At 49.0% G+C, this 18,521-nt stretch overlaps 1 protein-coding gene across 1 annotated transcript; it reads left to right on the top strand.

Moving 5' to 3' along the window:
- Positions 1-10,712: 10,712 nt before the first annotated feature.
- Positions 10,713-14,008, top strand: LOC116183127 (uncharacterized). The gene is made up of 2 exons (XM_077789588.1): positions 10,713-10,935; positions 11,573-14,008. Exons 1-2 carry the CDS (start codon positions 10,766-10,768, stop codon positions 12,984-12,986), a joined length of 1,584 nt encoding a protein of 527 aa, XP_077645714.1. The 5' UTR covers positions 10,713-10,765; the 3' UTR covers positions 12,987-14,008.
- The last annotated feature ends 4,513 nt before the right edge of the window (positions 14,009-18,521 follow it).

Here is an 18,521-nt window from a genome sequence, read left to right as displayed (position 1 = left end):
GTTTATGTGACTTGTTAAACTGTACCAGAGATGTTGCTCTATACTGTTGACAGTATATACCAGCCTTAATGAAATATGAAGGTGTTATTAGTTGTTTCAATACCATCCAAAAAAGATACAATATTATGAAGGTACACAGGCATCAAAGATGTTATTTGTTTTATTTGCAGGTAGCCCAAGCCCCCAAGAAGATGATGCCACCTGCAAAGAGAAGGCCATTAATCACTGTCAAATTGATGTTATGGATGATATTCACCATGCCTCATGCCTTTGGCTGGGTGATCCCACAACCAGGACACACAACCCTGTAGGTTGTAGGGTCACCAAGATCTTACAACAAGACAATATGTGCCTGTCCATGGGCAACATAAACAACCCACTGTCACAATACGACACAAAATAACTAACAGACACATATTATGTAAAAGAGGGAAGAAAAGAACCAAAAGTGAGATTTTATTTTCTGACTCCACTATATATAGAATATCAAAAGTGACAGTGGATTGGAGGATGAAATTGCCACCTCTCCAACCACTGGTCAAACTGACAGTCCATTAATTCTTCCACCCACAAAGAAGAATGCAACCAATCATTGTTTATATGAACAATGTGAGAAAGTTCTAGTAGAAATATGGAAATGTCAGAAGGCATAAAAAACTTTTAGAAGAACTTTAAAACTCTCAAAAGAACAGGGGGACAACCCACTGTTGACATGCCTAGTAGGAATACCCTTAACAGTGAATGACTGCCCCTTCACAGGTAAGAGACCCAGTCCCGGTGGATAGCTGGGAAGAATGGACAAAGACTTTACCACATGCACCACAGGAACCTCAGGAATTAGACTTACTGGGGTCTTCCAAAGCCACATTCTGCATTTACTTCTTTTCTAAACAAGCACATCAACTTTGGTCTGAATTTACTTATACTCAGTGTATTAATAGGAAAGATGTAACACCTGTCCCAAAAGCTTACAATTGAGTATATTGGTGCCATTACACCAGTGCCACACTGTCTTTGTCCTCATGTCATCCCAAGCAACTCCCCTGGGGAGTGTTTCTTATCTGTGAAGACTGAGTGTGGTCCAGAATTCCATCACACTTCCAAGGAGGTCCATATACCCTTGGCCGGCTTGCCACCCTCACCCCAAACTGCACATTAATGCAGGATTGGAGACAGAATAGTGAATTGGCCCACAAAAAGAGATCATATGTTCAATTCAATGAAAATTGTGATGATTGAATTTCCAATTGGAACAAAGGGAAGAGAATTGTAGTGTCTGTATTTCTACCATGGGTAGCTGCTGCAAAAGCCCTCACAGTAAGCTTTCTCACCTAGGGTGTTGGCTTGGCAAACAGGCCACTGTGCCATCTGCTGCCTTAAGAAACCTACTCCTGATTTCGAAACTACTAGGCACACATACATGCAAAACTGTGCAGTTATAGACTTTTTTTTTGCTCCCCCATGGACATGGCTACTAAGAATTTGAAGGCATGAGCTGTTTAAATTTATCATTGCACAGTGAGTCTATCCATCAAAGCATACAGTACCTGAAAAGACAAAAAATCAAAGAAGAAACTGACTATGACTGGCTAAGCAAACTTTTTGGAAGCTGGGCCAGCTTTTTGGCTCAAGGGCCAGCTTGCATTTTTGATTAAGACTATCATTTTGATTTTATTTATTATTATTGTACTAGTTATGTTTTCTTGTTTAATTAAGTGTCTGCAAAGGTCTGTGGCAGAAGCTTTCATAATAAAACAAAAAGGTGAAGTTGTGGAGGCCCAGCAGCCTACTATCAGAGTCTCAATCCCCTAGCCATGAAAGACTGTTCCCATTAAGAAGAATAGATTTTAAGGTTAGGGTGAGAAGCTTGCTTCTCCCATAGATCTTTGCAGGCACATGCTGATTTATGTAAAGTTATGATACCCCGTTAGCCTGTTGGCCATATTACCCTAGTTCAACCCCTATTGCCCATGTTTGGTTAGTCCCTAGAATGTTTTCCTCTCTCTGTCCCTCCATTGCCCCTAGTATACTGCATTTCTCCACCCATTTCCCTATTGGCTGACCTGACCCTTAACCTCTCCTTTGCACCATTTGTCACCATATCCATTGCACATTGACCCTCAGCTCCACCCTCACTACCCAGTATAAAACCCTGTGCCCTCAGCTTGCATGCTGTCCCTGGACCCTCTTCAGCTCTGTAAGCTGTTCTAGTACCAATAAACCCAGTTTGCTGGAGATCATACAAAGTCCCATCCTGCCTATCCTGTCTTCTTTCTAAAAGTAGCAGTGAGCTTTGGGCTTGTGAGTGCCTGACCACTCCAAGGGCCTTGGTAGCATGACACTACAGCTCTTTCCTCTCTATGGAGATCACTGGGACACTGTGGGGACCTCATGAAACCAAGGGCATCATTGTGGCACCACTGGACCCCATGGAACCAAGGGACCATAATGACACAGTGGGGCTTCATGGTACCCAGAGACCATTATGACTCTGTGGGGCCTGATGGAACCATGTGTAAGAGATGGTCCAAAGTTCCCCTCATTTTTGCCTCACGATCATCGCAATGGCAGAGACTGAGATCCTGAAGACCCCGATTGCAGTTCTGGCCTGATTGAGGTGGACACTTTCCAAGTAATTATTTGCAGGTGTGTTTGCTGTCCCGCCATGGTACACTGCTTCAGGCAGAGACTGGCAAGGAGCAGGTTGTTCTATACGCTTACATCTGCTTCATGATACCCACTCATCACAATAACCCATGAATTTTTCAAGCCTCTTGGCCAAATGAACTTTCTGAGATAACTTTGGTGATCTCCCACAGAATATCCCTCATCTACCTCAAAACTGTGATGGACAGAGACTGAAGCTCCCTCCCAAGGACTGAGACCCCTATAATCCTAACACAGGGGTGCTGGCCTGACTGAAGCGAGATATTTGACAAGTGTTGCCTGCAGGTGTGTTCAATGGACCAAGAAAACGATGGCTCTCACTCACTGCTGAAATTGTCTTGCCCTGTGTCCTGGTTGTGTGCAGATGGAAATAGAATAAGGGGTGGATAATGTCCTGGTTTGTAAGATAAGCTTGTATTCTATTTGCCATCTGTTGGAGGTTGGGCAGGTTTGTTATCTCTTCCAAGAACAATGGTTTGCTCCGAAGAGGTAATGGTTTGTTAATGGGCCATTGACTGATTCAATGCAGGGCTGGTAATGTAACACCATCCCATTGTGAGATGCTCCACCTAGAGGGGGAAGCCAAGCACTCTTTTATTGTATAAAGGGGTACCTTTTGGGAGACACGGCAGCTCTCTCTTTGCGGGATTTCCCAGAGAAGCAGCTCCTTCGGCAGGACTCCTGAGAGAAGCGGCCGGAGCGCAGTGAGGCAGTGGCGGGGGCGGAGCTCAGAGGCAGCCCCGGCGCAGAGGAAGACCGGTCCAACTGCCACCAGGTCTTCAGAGAAAACTATACCCTTCTAAAGATCACCACTTCAGCTGCAATTCATCAGCCACTGCAAGAGGAGCAGCTATCATTTCAACCGGACTGTTACCAACACCCTGACTCCTCAGGGTGTCAGGTTGTGGACTTTATCACTAGTTTTGTTTGTACCAATTGCATTTGCCGTTTTAAATTGTTATCTAGTTTTCTCCTAGTAAAGAATTGTTACTCCCATTCCCATATCTTTGCCTAAGAGCCTTTTAATTTAAAAATCCTGGTAATTCGGAGGGAGGGTGTTTACCTTCTCCATTGCACAGGAGGCTTTTCCCCTCCTTCACAGACTCCTGTCTTGTCAAACCAAGACACCCTGCTTTGGAACATGGACTGTCTGTACCCATTTTTCAAGAGACTAATTTCTCCATTGCCTTTACCTGGTCCCCCCACTCGATGGAGGACTATAAAAGACCCCTAAGTTAACCAAGACTTCGGTGAATCCCCACAGATAGCAATGGATCTATTGGTTGGACCATGAGGATTTAGTTTCCGCTAGTAGCTATATCCCCTTTCCCCTCTTTCTCTCCCTCTCTCTATCCTTTATCTCCTTTCTGATTCCCTCTATTGCAATTTCTGTGGGCACTCAATAAAAGATGCATTTGTTGTGATTAAACTGATGGTGTCCTGCTGTTTGTCTTTTGCACTTTTGGGATTGGTAAATGAACCATCACGACCACACTTGCCCTAGCAGATTGTGACAGTCCCCTAGGAGCCCAAACTTACAGCCCAAGAGAGGAGGGAGTGCCACCATTGGCGGGACCCTCAAGAGCCTGGAGAGGGGCAGGGGGGCTCCTTGGAGCCCCTGCAGCCCAGAGCAGAGAAGAAGGGGAGAAGGGAGCCCAGGAGCCCAAAAGCCCCGGCAGCCCTCAATGGGGAGAGCCAAGAAAGGGGAGCCTTTGGGATTGCTGGGACGCCCGGCAGCCTGGGGAGGGCGGGCAGTGAGGAGAAGGGGGACCCCCAATCCAAGTGTGACCCCTGCAGCTGGAACAGGGGGGAGCCCCGAACAGCAAAGGGGAGGGAGCAGGGATGGAGAACTCCTGGGAGGCATTTTCAGGGCTGAATCTTGGTGTTTGGGAGGTTTTTATGGAGACCAGGTGGGCGGTGACTTCTAGAGATGGACTTGGGCAGAGGAATCTTCAAACTCAATGTGTTCATCTCTTGTTTTTCCCGAAAACCAGCATTTCCCTTTCCCAACCCTCAGCCGGATGGAGGAGAAGGCTGCAAGAAAGGTGAAGATGTCCCGGGACCCCCAGGCAGGTGAGGAGGAAGTCAGTGCCCCTTTCCCCGTCTCTCCTGCTCCATCTCCCAGCCCAGCCTGGCCCCCGGCTGCAGGACAGCCCCGCTGCCGGTGCCCTCCTGCCTGGGACACACTGGGGGATCTCCTTCCCCTTCCCTCTAGCACAGAGGCAAATCCCATCCTCTCCTTGTCTCTTCCTCCCCCAGGGAAGGAGCTGAGGATGGAGACTAGAGAGGACAAATCCCCATGGCAGAACCTCATGGAAAAGGCTGTTTTGAGTGGCTCCAAGGTGCAGGGATCCAATGGGGAGGAAAGACCCCCAGAGATCCCACACAAGAAGGGGCTACAAACATAGATTGTGGGGGATCTGAGGAGGAAAGACCCACCCTGGGCTGGGAAGGCAGCCAGAGATCAAGCCAGAGCTCGGAGCTAGTGGACCATGAGCAGGTTCATGATGGGGAGAAGCCCTACAAGTGCTTGGAATGTGGGAAGAGCTTCAGCTGGAGCTCCTACCTAATCAGCCACCAGATGATCCATGCTGCTAACAGGCCCTACGAGTGTGGGGAATGTGGGAAGGACATCAGGTGGCCTGCCACCCTGATCATCCACCAAAACATTCACACTGGGCAGAGACCCCATGAGTTCTGAGTGTGGGAAGAGGTTTCTCATGACCTCCCATCTCCTCCTGCACTACTGGATTTACACAGAGGAGAGGCCCTTCTGCTGATCTGACTGAGGGGAGGGATTCAGGCACAACTCCCATCTTGTCAGGCACCAGCGCTTCACACTGGGGAGAGGCCCTACAAGTGTCCACAGTGTGGGAAGAGCTTCACCCAGAGCTCTCACTTGACCAGACACCAACGGAGGCACCGGTAAGGGAAGCCCTGCAAGTGCCCCAAGTGTGGGAAGTGCTTTGTGCACTGTTCCAGCTCCATCCCCCACTGGAGGACCCACGTTGGGCAGAGCCCTGGTGACCCACATTCCCTGTGATCCCTGTTGGGAAGACACCTGGCTGCTTATCCTTCTGGTTTGGCCCTACTTTTCTTCTGCTTCATCTTTATCCCTTAAAAAACACCAAAACAGGGTTAAATGAATGAAATTGATCAAAAATATCTGAAGTCCCACCATTTCATAGGTGTTTGAGGGGAAATTTAGGATTTGGGGACACATTCATTGTGGAGTGTTGCAGATTATAGATAAATATGATTGTTCATAAATAATACAGCTAGGATGAGAACAGTCCTCCCAGCTAGCCGGATGACACCCCTGCCTTCGGATGAATCCTGGGGTCAAGTGGACTGTTCCATCCCACCCCCCAAAATATGTATGGTTCACCCCACACCTCTATCCCTCCTTTCAAACATCAAATGTCTGTAACCCCATTGGCCCGAGCCTTATCCCAACCCACCTAGGAGCCCCTGATAAGGGGGCTTCAAGGGGCCACGCGGTCTCTTGGAACCTTTTCCCCCCTCTTGGAACTTCCTTCCCTCCTGGAACCTCATCCCCTCCCTTGGAGCTTCCCCTCTCCTAAACCCTCCTTTTGTCTCTCCCCTCCCCCACCCTCTCAGGCCCAGCCACGTGCTACGCCTGAGAGCACGAGGCAGGACCTTCCTGCACCCCTAATAAACCTCTTTCCCCAAGAGCAAACTTCAGAGATCTCTGCCTCCATTCATCAACACCATGCTGGAGTATGTTATTTTCTTCAGTGGAGTGCCCAATTGCCCTGGATATTCTGGCAGTCATTGCCAGGCACTCCCAGTTACCTCAGCATGGTTCACCTGCTCCCAGTTTTCTACCAGTTGCTCCCAGTTCCTCTGATTATGTCCCCAATTGGCTCCCAGCATGGGCCTGGTAGCTCCCAGTAACCCCCAGCTAGTGTTCAATCACACCCACTCTAATCCCAGTATGATTGTAGCCAGTCCCAGTAGGACCCCAGTCACTTGCAGTATAATCTCAGTTACTCCCAGGCACTCCCAGTCTGATGCCAGTGCCCCCAGTGTGATCCCAGTTGCTCCCTGTCAATGCCAACATTACTCCAGTAGTCCCAGTACGATCTCAGTAACTCCCTGTCTCTCCCACTTCTTCCCAGTTGCTTTCAGCACCATTCCAGGTGTTCCCAGTCAATCCCAGGAGGATTCCAGTCACCCTCAGTGTGGGAGGGGGTGTGGAAAGTAGCCCCCCAATAATGCCATGGGAAGTAGTTTAAGTCCTTGCCCCCCAAACTGTCAGTCATGTGTTACCGCCCCTTTTCGCAGTATCAATCATTATCTGTATCCCCCTTTTGTTCTGGAAAGTTCTTTGTTCTATGTAACCCCATTGGTTTTTCCCCAGCTGCCACTCCTTCCCCTTACACCCATTGGATGTTCCCCCTGTCTACCTTCGTCCACCCCACTCCCAAGCCCTTCCCCCATTGGACAGTTCATACCCTGACCCTCCTACCCTGGACCAGTTATATGTTTCAGCCCACCCCCTGCGCGGGGCTCTTGAAGCAAGCTCCCTTTCTGTGAGGCTGTCTACCTGTACCCCTTCACTCAGTCCCTGACACTTAGCCCTCAGAGAATAAAGCTACTTCGGAGTCAACCCGCCTTCAGCTGGAGACCTCTTTATTCCACCGTCTCTGCCCCGAGAAATCTCCATCCACTGGAGAACCACGTGGGGACCCAGAGACACCTCAGAGTGATCCCAGTTGCTCCCAGCATGGGCTTTGCTGTTCCCAGTGTGGTTCCATAACTCCACTATGGTTACAGACACTCCCAGTATGGTCCCAGTTGAACCCAGTTGCCCCTGCTATAGTCCCAGACACTCCCCATATGATCCCAGTCTCTCCCAGTATGATCCCACTCACTCCCAGTTGCCCCCAGCATGGTCCCAGTTCTCCCCAACATGGTCCCAGTTTTTCCCAGTGTGGTTCCAGTCCCCCCAGTATGGTTACATGCCACAGTCCTCTGGAGGCCTGAGTAGCTCTGCAATGTTCCGGGGCCAGTGGTAAGAGTGGGGAACTGGCCAGGCTGGGGTTCTGCCTGAGCCAGAACCTCTGAGCCAGATGCCAAGCAGCAGAGACCCCTGGAGGGTCGCTTAGGACCGGGTAAGGAGGCAGGGGAGGCTCTTCTGAGGTGCAAAGTCCAGCAAATTTTTTGGGAGAGATGAGGGAAGGGTACACAGGAGAAGAATGCTCAAAGAGTGCAAAAGAAAAAGAGCATGAGCACCCCTGTGAATGGGTTTCTAAAGTTTTGCTAAATAGGGGGTGGACACAACAATGCAACCACTGAGTAACTTCCAGGGTGTGGCTTTTGGGACTAAAATAAATCAGAGCAAGGGGAAAAAAGAGGCTCTGGCTGAGGATTGGCTCTGAGGTTGAGGGGCAGGGAACATTCTGGAACAAAAGGCAGGGTCCGGGCTGACAGCAAGGGCAAAGGGGCTGGGTTGCTTTGACAGGCAGGGAAAGATCTAGAAGGAAGGGAGAAACCAGCTGAAATAATTTGAGGGACACTGGGACATACCATAAAATGACAGACTAGCACACCACAACAGTTACAGACCGTCCTAGTATATCCCAGTTGCCCCCAGCATGTCTGTAGTCATTTCCAGACAGTGCCAGTGGCCCCAGGATGAAGAGAGCCTGATAGAGGAATGGTTGAACGACAAGGGACATGATACTGTAAAATTAATCCAAATAGGGAGGGCTACGTGACTGCTGCAAAGTTCGCATGGCCCTGAAGAATAGATGATGTGCAGAAAGCAGGATATTGAAATTGCTTAGTATGTAGAAGTAGATAGAGAAGAACAAAGGGGGTACTAAGCTGTTCTAACTGCAAGGCCAGCCGGACAGGCATGTATCGATCATAAAGATACTTTTAAGATAATAGTACAAGTCACATAGCAACCAATCATGAGCTTGGCTTTTGCAATATGTATGAGCTAACTAACGAACATATATAAACTGTGAAATCTGTTACAATAAACTGAGACTTGATGATCATGATATCATGAGTCTTGTCTCCCGCGGCATTTCCCTCTAACACCAGGAAGGTATTAGTTATCCCATTATGATCCCCTAGTCATGCCCAGTATATCCCAGTTGCCTCCAGCATGCATCCATACCTTCCCAGTTCTTCCAATTTGCTTGCAGCATGATCCCAGTTTCACTCAGTTGCTCCCAGTAGCCCAAGGTGTGATCCCAGTTGCTTCCTTTCAACCCCAATATGATCCCAGTAAGCTCCAGTTTGATCCTAGACACATGCCAGCACTCCCAGTGTGGTGCCAGTATAATCCCAGTTACTTCCAGTCTCTCCCAGTATGGTCCCAACTGCCTCCAGTATGGTTCCAGTTGCTTCCCAGATCAAGCCAGTCAGCCCCAGTAAATACGTTTTGCTCCCAGCATGCTCCCAGTTGCTCCCAGTCACCCCCAGCATGGGGGATGATGTACAGGGTGTATTCCCTGTTGCCCTCAGATACTCCTGGTATTACTGCAATCACTCCCAGTATGACCCAAATATGACCCCAGTGTGCTCCCAGTTGTGAGGAGCACTGGACTCCAGGACAGTTTGGATGGACGGAGACGAGATCTCTGAAGTCTGGTCTTAGCATATGTGGCTTATTACAACGGGTGAAGTACCCTGCTTGGAGTTACCAGGTGCAACTCGTGGCAGGCCCTAGGGAGTGGGGGCGGGGAGAGGCAAGGGGTAGAGGGTGCTAGGAGAGGGTCCCAAGAGGAAGTTCTAAGAGAGTGTCTGGTCCCTTGGACACTCCTTATCAGGGAGCTTCAAGGTGGGCTGGAACAAGACTTAGGCCAATGGGGTCACAGACACCTGATGCTTCAGGGGAAGAGTTACAGATGTGGGATGACCCATACATTGGGGTGAGATCGAACAGTCCATTTGACCTTTGGACCTACCTGTAGGTAAGGGGCATTGTTTAATCAGAAGGGGAGATTGCCTTCAACTGGCTGTACTATTGTTTTCTAGTTGTTCAGTAACTAAGGTTTGGTCTCTCAAACTTGTTACCGTCTCAATCTCTGTATTTTCTAAATCTCTTGCCAGGCAATCATATTTATAAGACTTTCCTATTTCATCTTCTCCAACACCCAGTCATTGCCAGTATGAACCAGTTGTGCTCCACGTGTCCAGTTGCTCTCTTTCACCCTCGCTTTTGTTGCAGTCACTCCCAGTATCTCCCAGTGTACCCCATTTCCCTCCAGCATGTTCCCAGTCACTCCCAGTTCCTTCCAGTATGATCGCATTTGTTCACAGCCATTCCCAGTCAGCCTCAGTGTATTTGCACTCATTGCCAGTATGATCCCAGCAGGATCCCAGTTCGTCCCAGTAAAAGCCCTGTGGTTTCCAATCACCCTGGCATACAGACAGTCACACCCAGCTCCTCCTAGTTGGTCCTGGCATGATCCCAGTTTCTCACAGCTGCTCCCAGTCACCCTCAGCATAATCCCAGTCACTCTCAGTGTATCCCATTTGCTGCTGACATGGTCTCAATTACCCCCTGCAGGCTCCTACTCACACCCAGTGTAATCCCAGTAGAGCCCAGTCCCTCCCAGTGCTGCCACTCCTGGCATCCCCCAGCCCTCTGTGTGTTCCCCCCTCCTGGCTGTCCCAGAGGAGCCCCAAGGGCCAGCAGTGCCCAGGCAGGGTCCCCAGCCAGCCCCAGTTTGGATGTGCAGCCCCCAGTTTTCCCAGTTTGCCTCTCCTTTGGTCCGGGCCGGGTTCCTCCCTGGAACAGCGGCTGGGAGCAGCCGAGAGCCCCGCGCTGCCCATCCCGACCTGTCCCGGCTCCATCCCCGCTCCTGCCGCGGGCTGCCGGGGCTGCGGGAACGGGAACCGAGGGCGCCGCTGCTGCTGGGGGAGGAGGAGGAGGGAGGGAAGGGCAGGGATGAAGGAGGAGCGGGAGATGGGCTTAGGGAGGAGGAGGAGGGAGGGAAGGGGAGGTGAGAGATGAAGGCGGAAAAGCAGGTGGGGTTAGGGCGGAGGAAGAGAAAGAGGAGGACGGATAGAAGGGGAGGAGTGGAGGAGGAGAAGGAGGGATGGAAGGGGAGGGATGGAAGCAGAAGAGAGAGGCTTAGAGAGGAGGAGGAGGGGGAAGGGAAGAAGTGGAAGAGGAAGAGGAGGGACAAAGGCGGATGAAGGAAAGGAGAAGGAAGTGCGCAGTCGTGTCCTCCGTGAATTCGCAGCCCCCACCTGTGGGATCATCGCCCCCCTATCCCGCAGGTGAGCTGGAAGCGGGAGCTCAGCCCAGATATCCAGGGGGTCCCTGGGTTGGGTTTTTTGGGGGGATGTTTGGAGAAGGAAGAACTGCAAAGCTGAGCGGAAAAGGCCCCTCGGGGGGACACTGGGGGGTCCCGGTGGCGGCTGCCGGCAGAGGCAGCCTGGAGGAGCAGAGCCCTGTGTTTCCCAGGAGCCCAAAGTGGGGAGCCAAGAGCCATTGGCGGGACCCCCAAGAGCCTGGAGAGGGGCACGGGGGACTCCTTGGAGCCCCTGCAGCCCAGAGCAGAGAAGAAGGGGAGAAGGGAGCCCGGGAGCCCAAAAGCCCCGGCAGCCCTCAATGGGGAGAGCCAAGAGGGGAGAGCTTTTGGGATTGCTGGGACTCCTGGCAGCCTGGGGAGGGCGGGCAGCGAGGAGAAGGGGGACCCCCAATCCAAGTGTGACCCCCGCAGCTGGGACAGGGGGGAGCCCCGAACAGCAAAGGGGAGGGAGCAGGGATGGAGAACTCCTGGGAGGCATTTTCAGGGCTGAATCTTGGTGTTTGGGAGGTTTTTATGGAGTCCAGGTGGCTGGTGACTTCTAGAGATGGGCTTGGACAGAGGAACCTTCAATGTGCTCATCCCTTGTTTTCCCCTAAAACCAGCATTTCCCTTTCCCAGCCCCTGGGAGGCTGCGAGGAAGAGGAAGAGCCTCTCCTTGTCCTTCCTCCCCCAGGGAAGGATCTGAGGATGGAGAGCATGGAGGACAAATCCCCTTGGCAGAACCTCGTGGAAGAGGCCGTTCTGAGCGGCTCCACGGTGCAGGAATCCAAAAGGGAGGAAAAACCCCAGAGATCCCACATGAGGAGGGGCTGCAAACTCAGATTGCGGGGATCTGAGGAAGAACCATCCACCCTGGGCTGGGAAGGCAGCCAGAGATCAAGCCAGAGCTCACAGCTGGTAGTCCATGAGCAGGCTCATGATGGGGAGAAGCCCCACAAGTGCTCGGAGTGTGGGAAGAGCTTCAGGTCAAGCTCCCACCTGATCAGCCACCAAAGGACCCACACTGGGGAGCGGCCCTACAACTGTGGGGAGTGTGGGAAGAGCTTCCGGTGGAGCTCCGCGCTGACCCTGCACGAGAGAATCCACACTGGGGAGAGGCCCTATGAGTGTGGGGAGTGTGGGATGAGCTTCAGACGGCGCTCCAACCTGATCAGGCACCAGGTGACACACACTGGGGAGAGGCCCTATGAGTGTGGGGAGTGTGGGAAAAGCTTCAGCCAGACCTTCAACCTGAACCAGCACCAGAGGAGCCACACTGGTGAGAGACCCTACAAGTGTGGGGAATGTGGGAAGAGCTTTAGCTACAATTCCACCCTGATCAAACACCAAATGATCCACACTGGAGAGAGGCCCTATCAGTGTTCCGAGTGTGGGAAGGGGTTTAAGACCAGCTCCAATCTCCTCCTGCACTATCGGATTCACACAGAGGAGAGGCCCTTCTGCTGCCCCGACTGCGGGAAGGGATTCACAGACAACTCCATCCTCATCCAGCATCGGCGCATCCACGCCAAGGAGAGGCCCTACGAGTGTGGGGAATGTGGGAAGAGCTTCACACGGAGCTCCCACCTGGTCAGCCACCAGATGATTCACACTAAGGAGAGGCCCTACCAATGTGGGCAATGTGGGAAGAGCTTCAAACTGAGCTCCAGCCTAATCCAGCACCAGAGGACCCACACTGGTGAGAGACCCTACGAGTGTGGAGAATGTGGGAAGAGCTTCAGCCACAATTCCACCCTGATCAGACACCAAATGATCCACACTGGGGAGACACCCTATGAGTGTTCCGAGTGTGGGAAGGGGTTTAGGACCAGCTCCCATCTCATCCTTCACTATCGGGGTCACACGGATGAGAGGCCCTTCTGCTGCCCTGACTGTGGGAAGGGATTCAAGTTCAACTCCACCCTTGTCAGGCACCGGCGCATCCACACTGGGGAGAAGCCCTATGAGTGTCCCCAGTGCAGGAAGAGGTTCTCCAGCAGCTCTCACTTGACCCAACACCAACAGAGTCACCAGTAAGGGAAGCCCTGCAAGTGCCCCAAGTGCGGGAAGAACTTCGTGCGCTGCTCCAATTCCATCCCCCACTGGAGGACCCACATTGGGCAGAGCCCTGGTGACCCACATTCCTTGTGATCCATGTTGGGAAGACACCTGGCTACTTATCCATTTGGTTTGACCTTAATTTTTTTCTCTTCTCAATCCCTCTGCACTCCAAAAGCCAAGAGGGATCAATCTGCCAGTTTAAAACCACTCAAATCCCACTGAAAACAAATGACTTTTAACATAAGGGCTCAATCCCACCTCACATTGCTTGTTCCCTCTCAAAAAAACTCAATCCCATGCTAAACTCACTTGATTTCACAGTTGCTGGATGAGATGGGGATGGGAGGAGATTGGGAGAAGTGGGATCCCAGTTAGGAGTGGTGGGATGAGGATGTTGTGGGGCCGGCTGGGTGGGATGTATTTGATAGCAAATAAAACTTTCTGCAGGAGAAGAGGAGAGCAGGAATCACGTGGCCCTGGCGCTGCCTGAAGTCACTGCAGCCCCAGGACCATTGCCCCCCATCCCACAGGTGCCCAGGGAGGGGGAGCTCAGCCCAAATATCCTGGGGGGTCCCTGTGATAGTAAAAGGGTTTTAAAATAATGGGGATTTGGGGAGTTAGAAGGAAAGTTAGGCTTAGTAGGCCCTGGGAAAGTATAGGCCTTGTACTTGCTAGAACTGCACCTGCATAGCTAGAGTATGATAAATGATACAATTGTTAGATGCGATGATTGTTTAGTAATTAAATATAATTACTGTTTATTCGTAAGAAGAATCATGAAAAACTGTGGTCAGGGGCCTAAGAAAGATCACAGGAAATTCATGCTTGAATAATATCAAAGTATACAATAGAACAATATAAGTTTAATAATTAATATGTAAGCTATATAACGATAGAATATAAAATATGTTCAGCTTGAAAGCCATGTCAGAGTTAGATTTGGGTCTGTACCCCTGATTCCCAGAGCTCTTCAATAAAAGCACCTGCATATAATCATATTCTGTGATTATATGTGTTCCTGAACACCAACACCACAACATCCCACAGCATTCTTTGTCCTGTCATTTTGAGTCCCTCACCCTCCATTTTGGGTCCATTCACCCTGTTTTGAGTCCCACATCAAACAACCCAAAATACCCCAAAATTCCTCACCCATGATGCCCACTCCTTTTCCCCTCCTCTGCCCCAAGGCCCCCCTGGCACTTGGCCATAGAGCTGTCTCTGGTGGCATCAAGCTGCAGGATCTGGAGGGTGTCCCCAGCTGCTGCCTCCAGTAGCCCCTGCCATGACAGGTCCTGCATGGTGGCCATGACTGCAACCCCAGAAATTCTTTAGGGATCCCAAAAGTTCATCACAGATTCCAAAAACCCCATGGGAATCCCCTGCGACAGGTCCTGCTTGGTGGCCAGGACTGAAGATCCCAAAAACCCTAAAATACATCAGGGATCCCAAAATCCTGTGTTGGGGACAATCCCAGGATGTCCCACCCCCCTCTCCTCCTGGTATTTTTCGTGTCCCCTCCCACCCTCTCACCGAGGTATCGCTTCTGGGGGTCCCTGGCAAGCTGCACAGCCATGGCCAGGCTGATGCCTGAGGAGCAGTGTGGGCCAGGGGGTGGCCATGGTGTCACTTCCACTTCTCGGGCAAAGGCTTTTAATGGGATCAGCACTCACATGGCACTGGGAGCACTGGGACTGGGGTCATGATGGGGTGGAAAAAGTGGGGGCACACCCTGGGATGTCCCCAAAGCAGGGGGGACAAGGGGGAACCCACCTTCAGCTGCCTGGGGAGGTGGTGGAAAGTTGGGGGCATTCCTGGGGACAGCACAAAGTATGTGGTTGATCCCCCTCCCCTTCACCTGGAAGCCCCCCCTTCCCATCTCAGGGGACTTTGGGGACCCCAAAATTTGACCCCCCCCTCACCTGAGGATCCTAAATTCCTCCACCCCTGACATTTCCAGGGGATTTTGGGGACCCTAAATTTCACCCCCTCCTCATGTGAGGATCCCAAATCTGCCCCTTCCCCACTCCAGGGAACTGTGGGGACATCAAATCTTCCCCTCCCCAAGCAGCCAGAGCGAGCTCCCGGACTGGACACCAGGCATTGGAACCCCCGGGACCGGGCTCCAAGTTCTGTGACTGAGCACCAGGAACCCACCAAGGACCCCGAGAAAGGGCTCTAAGCTCTGGCACCAAGTGCCTGGGACCCCCACCCCGGACCTCCTGGAGATCCCTTGGGCTTCCCTCCAAGCACCAACACCAGATCCCAGACTCACCAGGGAACCCTGACCCAGGCTTTCTGCTCCAGTGTTGAGCACTGAAGACCCCCGAGATCCCCCCAGGACTCCTTCCATGGCCCTGGGATGTGCCTCCTGAGGCCCTGGGCTCCATGCCATGGTTCCGAACCCTGTGGAAGAGTCTCCACTCACACCCACAATCCAGAAGTCATCCCCAGGGAGGGGAATTTGGCATCCCCAGAGATCCTTTCAGGGTGGAAAGGGGAAGGTTTGGGGTCCCTAGAGACCCCTGGCAAAGGTCAACTAGGGGGTCCTGGGTGGATTTCAAGGGTCCTGAGGGTTTTTGGGGGTGGGATCCCAAACCTTCAGGTGAGTCCTCAAAACTTCAGGGGTGTCTCCAAATGCCAGGTGAGCAATTGATCCCTGGAGCAATTCCCTGAAGCTTTGGGGGAGATCTGAAAACTGGGGGGTGTCCCCAAGCCCCCGGCCCAACCATGGGCGGTTCAAGGGGCTTCCCAAAAATCACTGTGCAAGAACCACTCTATTATTTTCATAACCCCACCCACCCCTCCAATAAATCACAGCATAGAATGGAATTTTATTTGCATAACCCTGACAACAGGATTTCAAAATTCCCATTAAAAACATTTGCATAACCATGCCCACAATTGCACACAAAGTCTTTGTTCATTTCACACAGGGAGAGGAGTCCCCCTTGTTTTTTTCATAACCCCACCCACCCCTCCAATAAATCACAGCATAGAATGGAATTTTATTTGCATAACCCTTGTTAGAGGGAATGCCGCGGGAGACAAGACTCATGATATCATGATCATCAAGTCTCAGTTTATTGTGACAGATTACACAGTTTATATATGTTTGTTAATTAGCTCATACATATTGCAAAAGCCAAGCTCATGATTGGTTGCTATGTGACTTGTACTATTATCTTAAAAGTATCTTTATGATCGATACATGCCTGTCCAGCTGGCCTTGCAGTTAGAACAGCTTAGTACCCCTTTGTTCTTCTCTATCTACTTCTACATACCAAGCAGTTTCAATATCCTGCTTTCTGCACACCATCTACTCTTCAGGGCCATGCGACCTTTGCAGCAGTCACGTAGCCCTCCCTATTTGGATTAATTTTACAGTGTCATGTCCCTTGTCGTTCAACCATTCCTCTGTCAGGCTCTCTTCATCTCCCCCGTTTTCCTTTTGTATAAGAAGGTGTGCATTCAACATTTTTTGCAAAAGCTGCTGCATCAAGCCTTGTAAGCAAGCAAACACACAGGGCAAAACAAGCAAAAGTATCACAATTATGCTTAGAACTATTATGCTGTATTTGATAATGTCTCTTAACTATGGTCTGATCTCTAATCCTTTTCGCTATCTTTTTAAACTTAATCTATCTTCTACCTTCAACTGTTGAGTTAGCTTGGTCAATTTTCGTATTTGCTTATGGATAGATGTAGAATGATCAGATAAGTTCATACAGCACATTCCTTTAAATTCTTCACAACTATGACCTTGGGCTAGAAGAAGTAAATTAGTGGCAGCTGCTCTGTTTTGCAGAACTGCATGACAGATACTACTTATATTTGTGGCAAGCTCACTCAACATTTTAGATGGAATACTAATTTACTTTTTCTGTCCAGTAGGCTAGGATTTTCAATTGTGTGAGAGCTTGCACTGAAGCAACTCGTGGGGTGAAAAATGAGGTTATATTACAGAAGTGCACCCCACTTCATATTTCTCATGTTTTTGATTGTTCTGTTTAACATGAAAGGAACAAACTTAATTCTAAATACAAACTATATTTATGATAAACTTAATGTTATGCTTTTGATTATCTAATTGATTGTCCCTCTTTTTCTTTTGCCATTGAAAAGCAATGGTAAAATGAACAGAAAAATCACAGGCATTACTAAAACTCATTAAAACTTAGTAAAAAAGTCTATAACATAATTAAAAACACACTTATGAAAAAACCCAAAGTCTACAATCTTCTGTGGGTGAAACACAAATCTTTGCACAATCCACTTTTGCTGTGCATCCTCTGATTTACTTGTGGAGAGATTAGTGTTCTCTTGAAATTGATAAGTTTAACATTCTTCACTGAAATCTATCTAGATTTTGCACCTGCTAAAACACAAACAAACTCAACACTCCCCACAGGGACTGGAGGGAGCTCAATTCTGCTTCTTAAAATTTGCATGAAGAAATGGAAATATTAACATCTTTGTTATAAACATGAAAAAACATCAAGAACAAAACAATGTATATAGTAAAGAAACTAACAACAAATAAAAATCAATCAGTTAATACACAATTAATATTACATATAAAATCACAGTTACCAAGTGCTACACTATCAAATTGTCATCCCAGAGTCTGCAGCAGCTGATAAACCTTAAAACAACAGAGATCTGGATAAAACATGTCCGGATCATGTTTCTCCAAAACTCCTTTTGAGGCTCAGCTGCCTTACATGGTCAAATTGTTAAGCCAAAAGGACTTGAATACTTTTTGATGCAGAAAACACCTGGGTCAATCACACCATCCACGTAGAGCCAGAGCTTGGCCAGAGCTCAGACTCTAATTGGAGGATATATTTTAACACATTATAAAACAAAAGTCCTAGAAATAACAGTTATAAGTAAAAAACCTTATTATTAAAAATTTATCAAACTATCAAATAATTGAACCGGTCTAAAATCTCTTTTAAGATAAAAATTCTCTAAATGCAACAAACCTTTTCTTTAGAAATCTGAAAATTTGAAGTCTGAAATCTTGAACTAAAATTTGGATAATGAATTTTTAAAGGAAGATGAATTGCAGCTGCATAAAAGATTGGATAAAGAAAACACATGAGTAGTTAAAAAATCAAAAACACAGGATCCTGAAAAAACATCTTGTAATCAATCACCTAAAGAGATAATAAAACATATGAAAACTGACTGTAAATACTATAACAACACCTTAATACCTTAATAATAATTCTTATCACAAAAATCAGACAACTCACATTTTATGATCAACCTATTAACAAGAAATGTTTAAAATAGTTTAAGACAATCCTTTTAAAGCACTCATATAACATTAGTAACAATCACTACTTATCATTACTTACAAAAACTTAACAATCACTATTTATCGTATTATCTATAAAACTTAAAAATCACTATTACTTATATTATTATCTATAAAAACCCAAAGACAGAGATTACAAACTCAATACTAAAATTCCATCAGATGACATTTTCTCAACTCTTTGT

The sequence above is a fragment of the Lonchura striata genome, chromosome 35 (genome assembly GCF_046129695.1).
Source record: "Lonchura striata isolate bLonStr1 chromosome 35, bLonStr1.mat, whole genome shotgun sequence".
NCBI lineage: Eukaryota > Metazoa > Chordata > Aves > Passeriformes > Estrildidae > Lonchura > Lonchura striata.
Note: the sequence above shows the minus strand (reverse complement) of the source record. Positions and strands in the feature narration are given on the sequence as shown.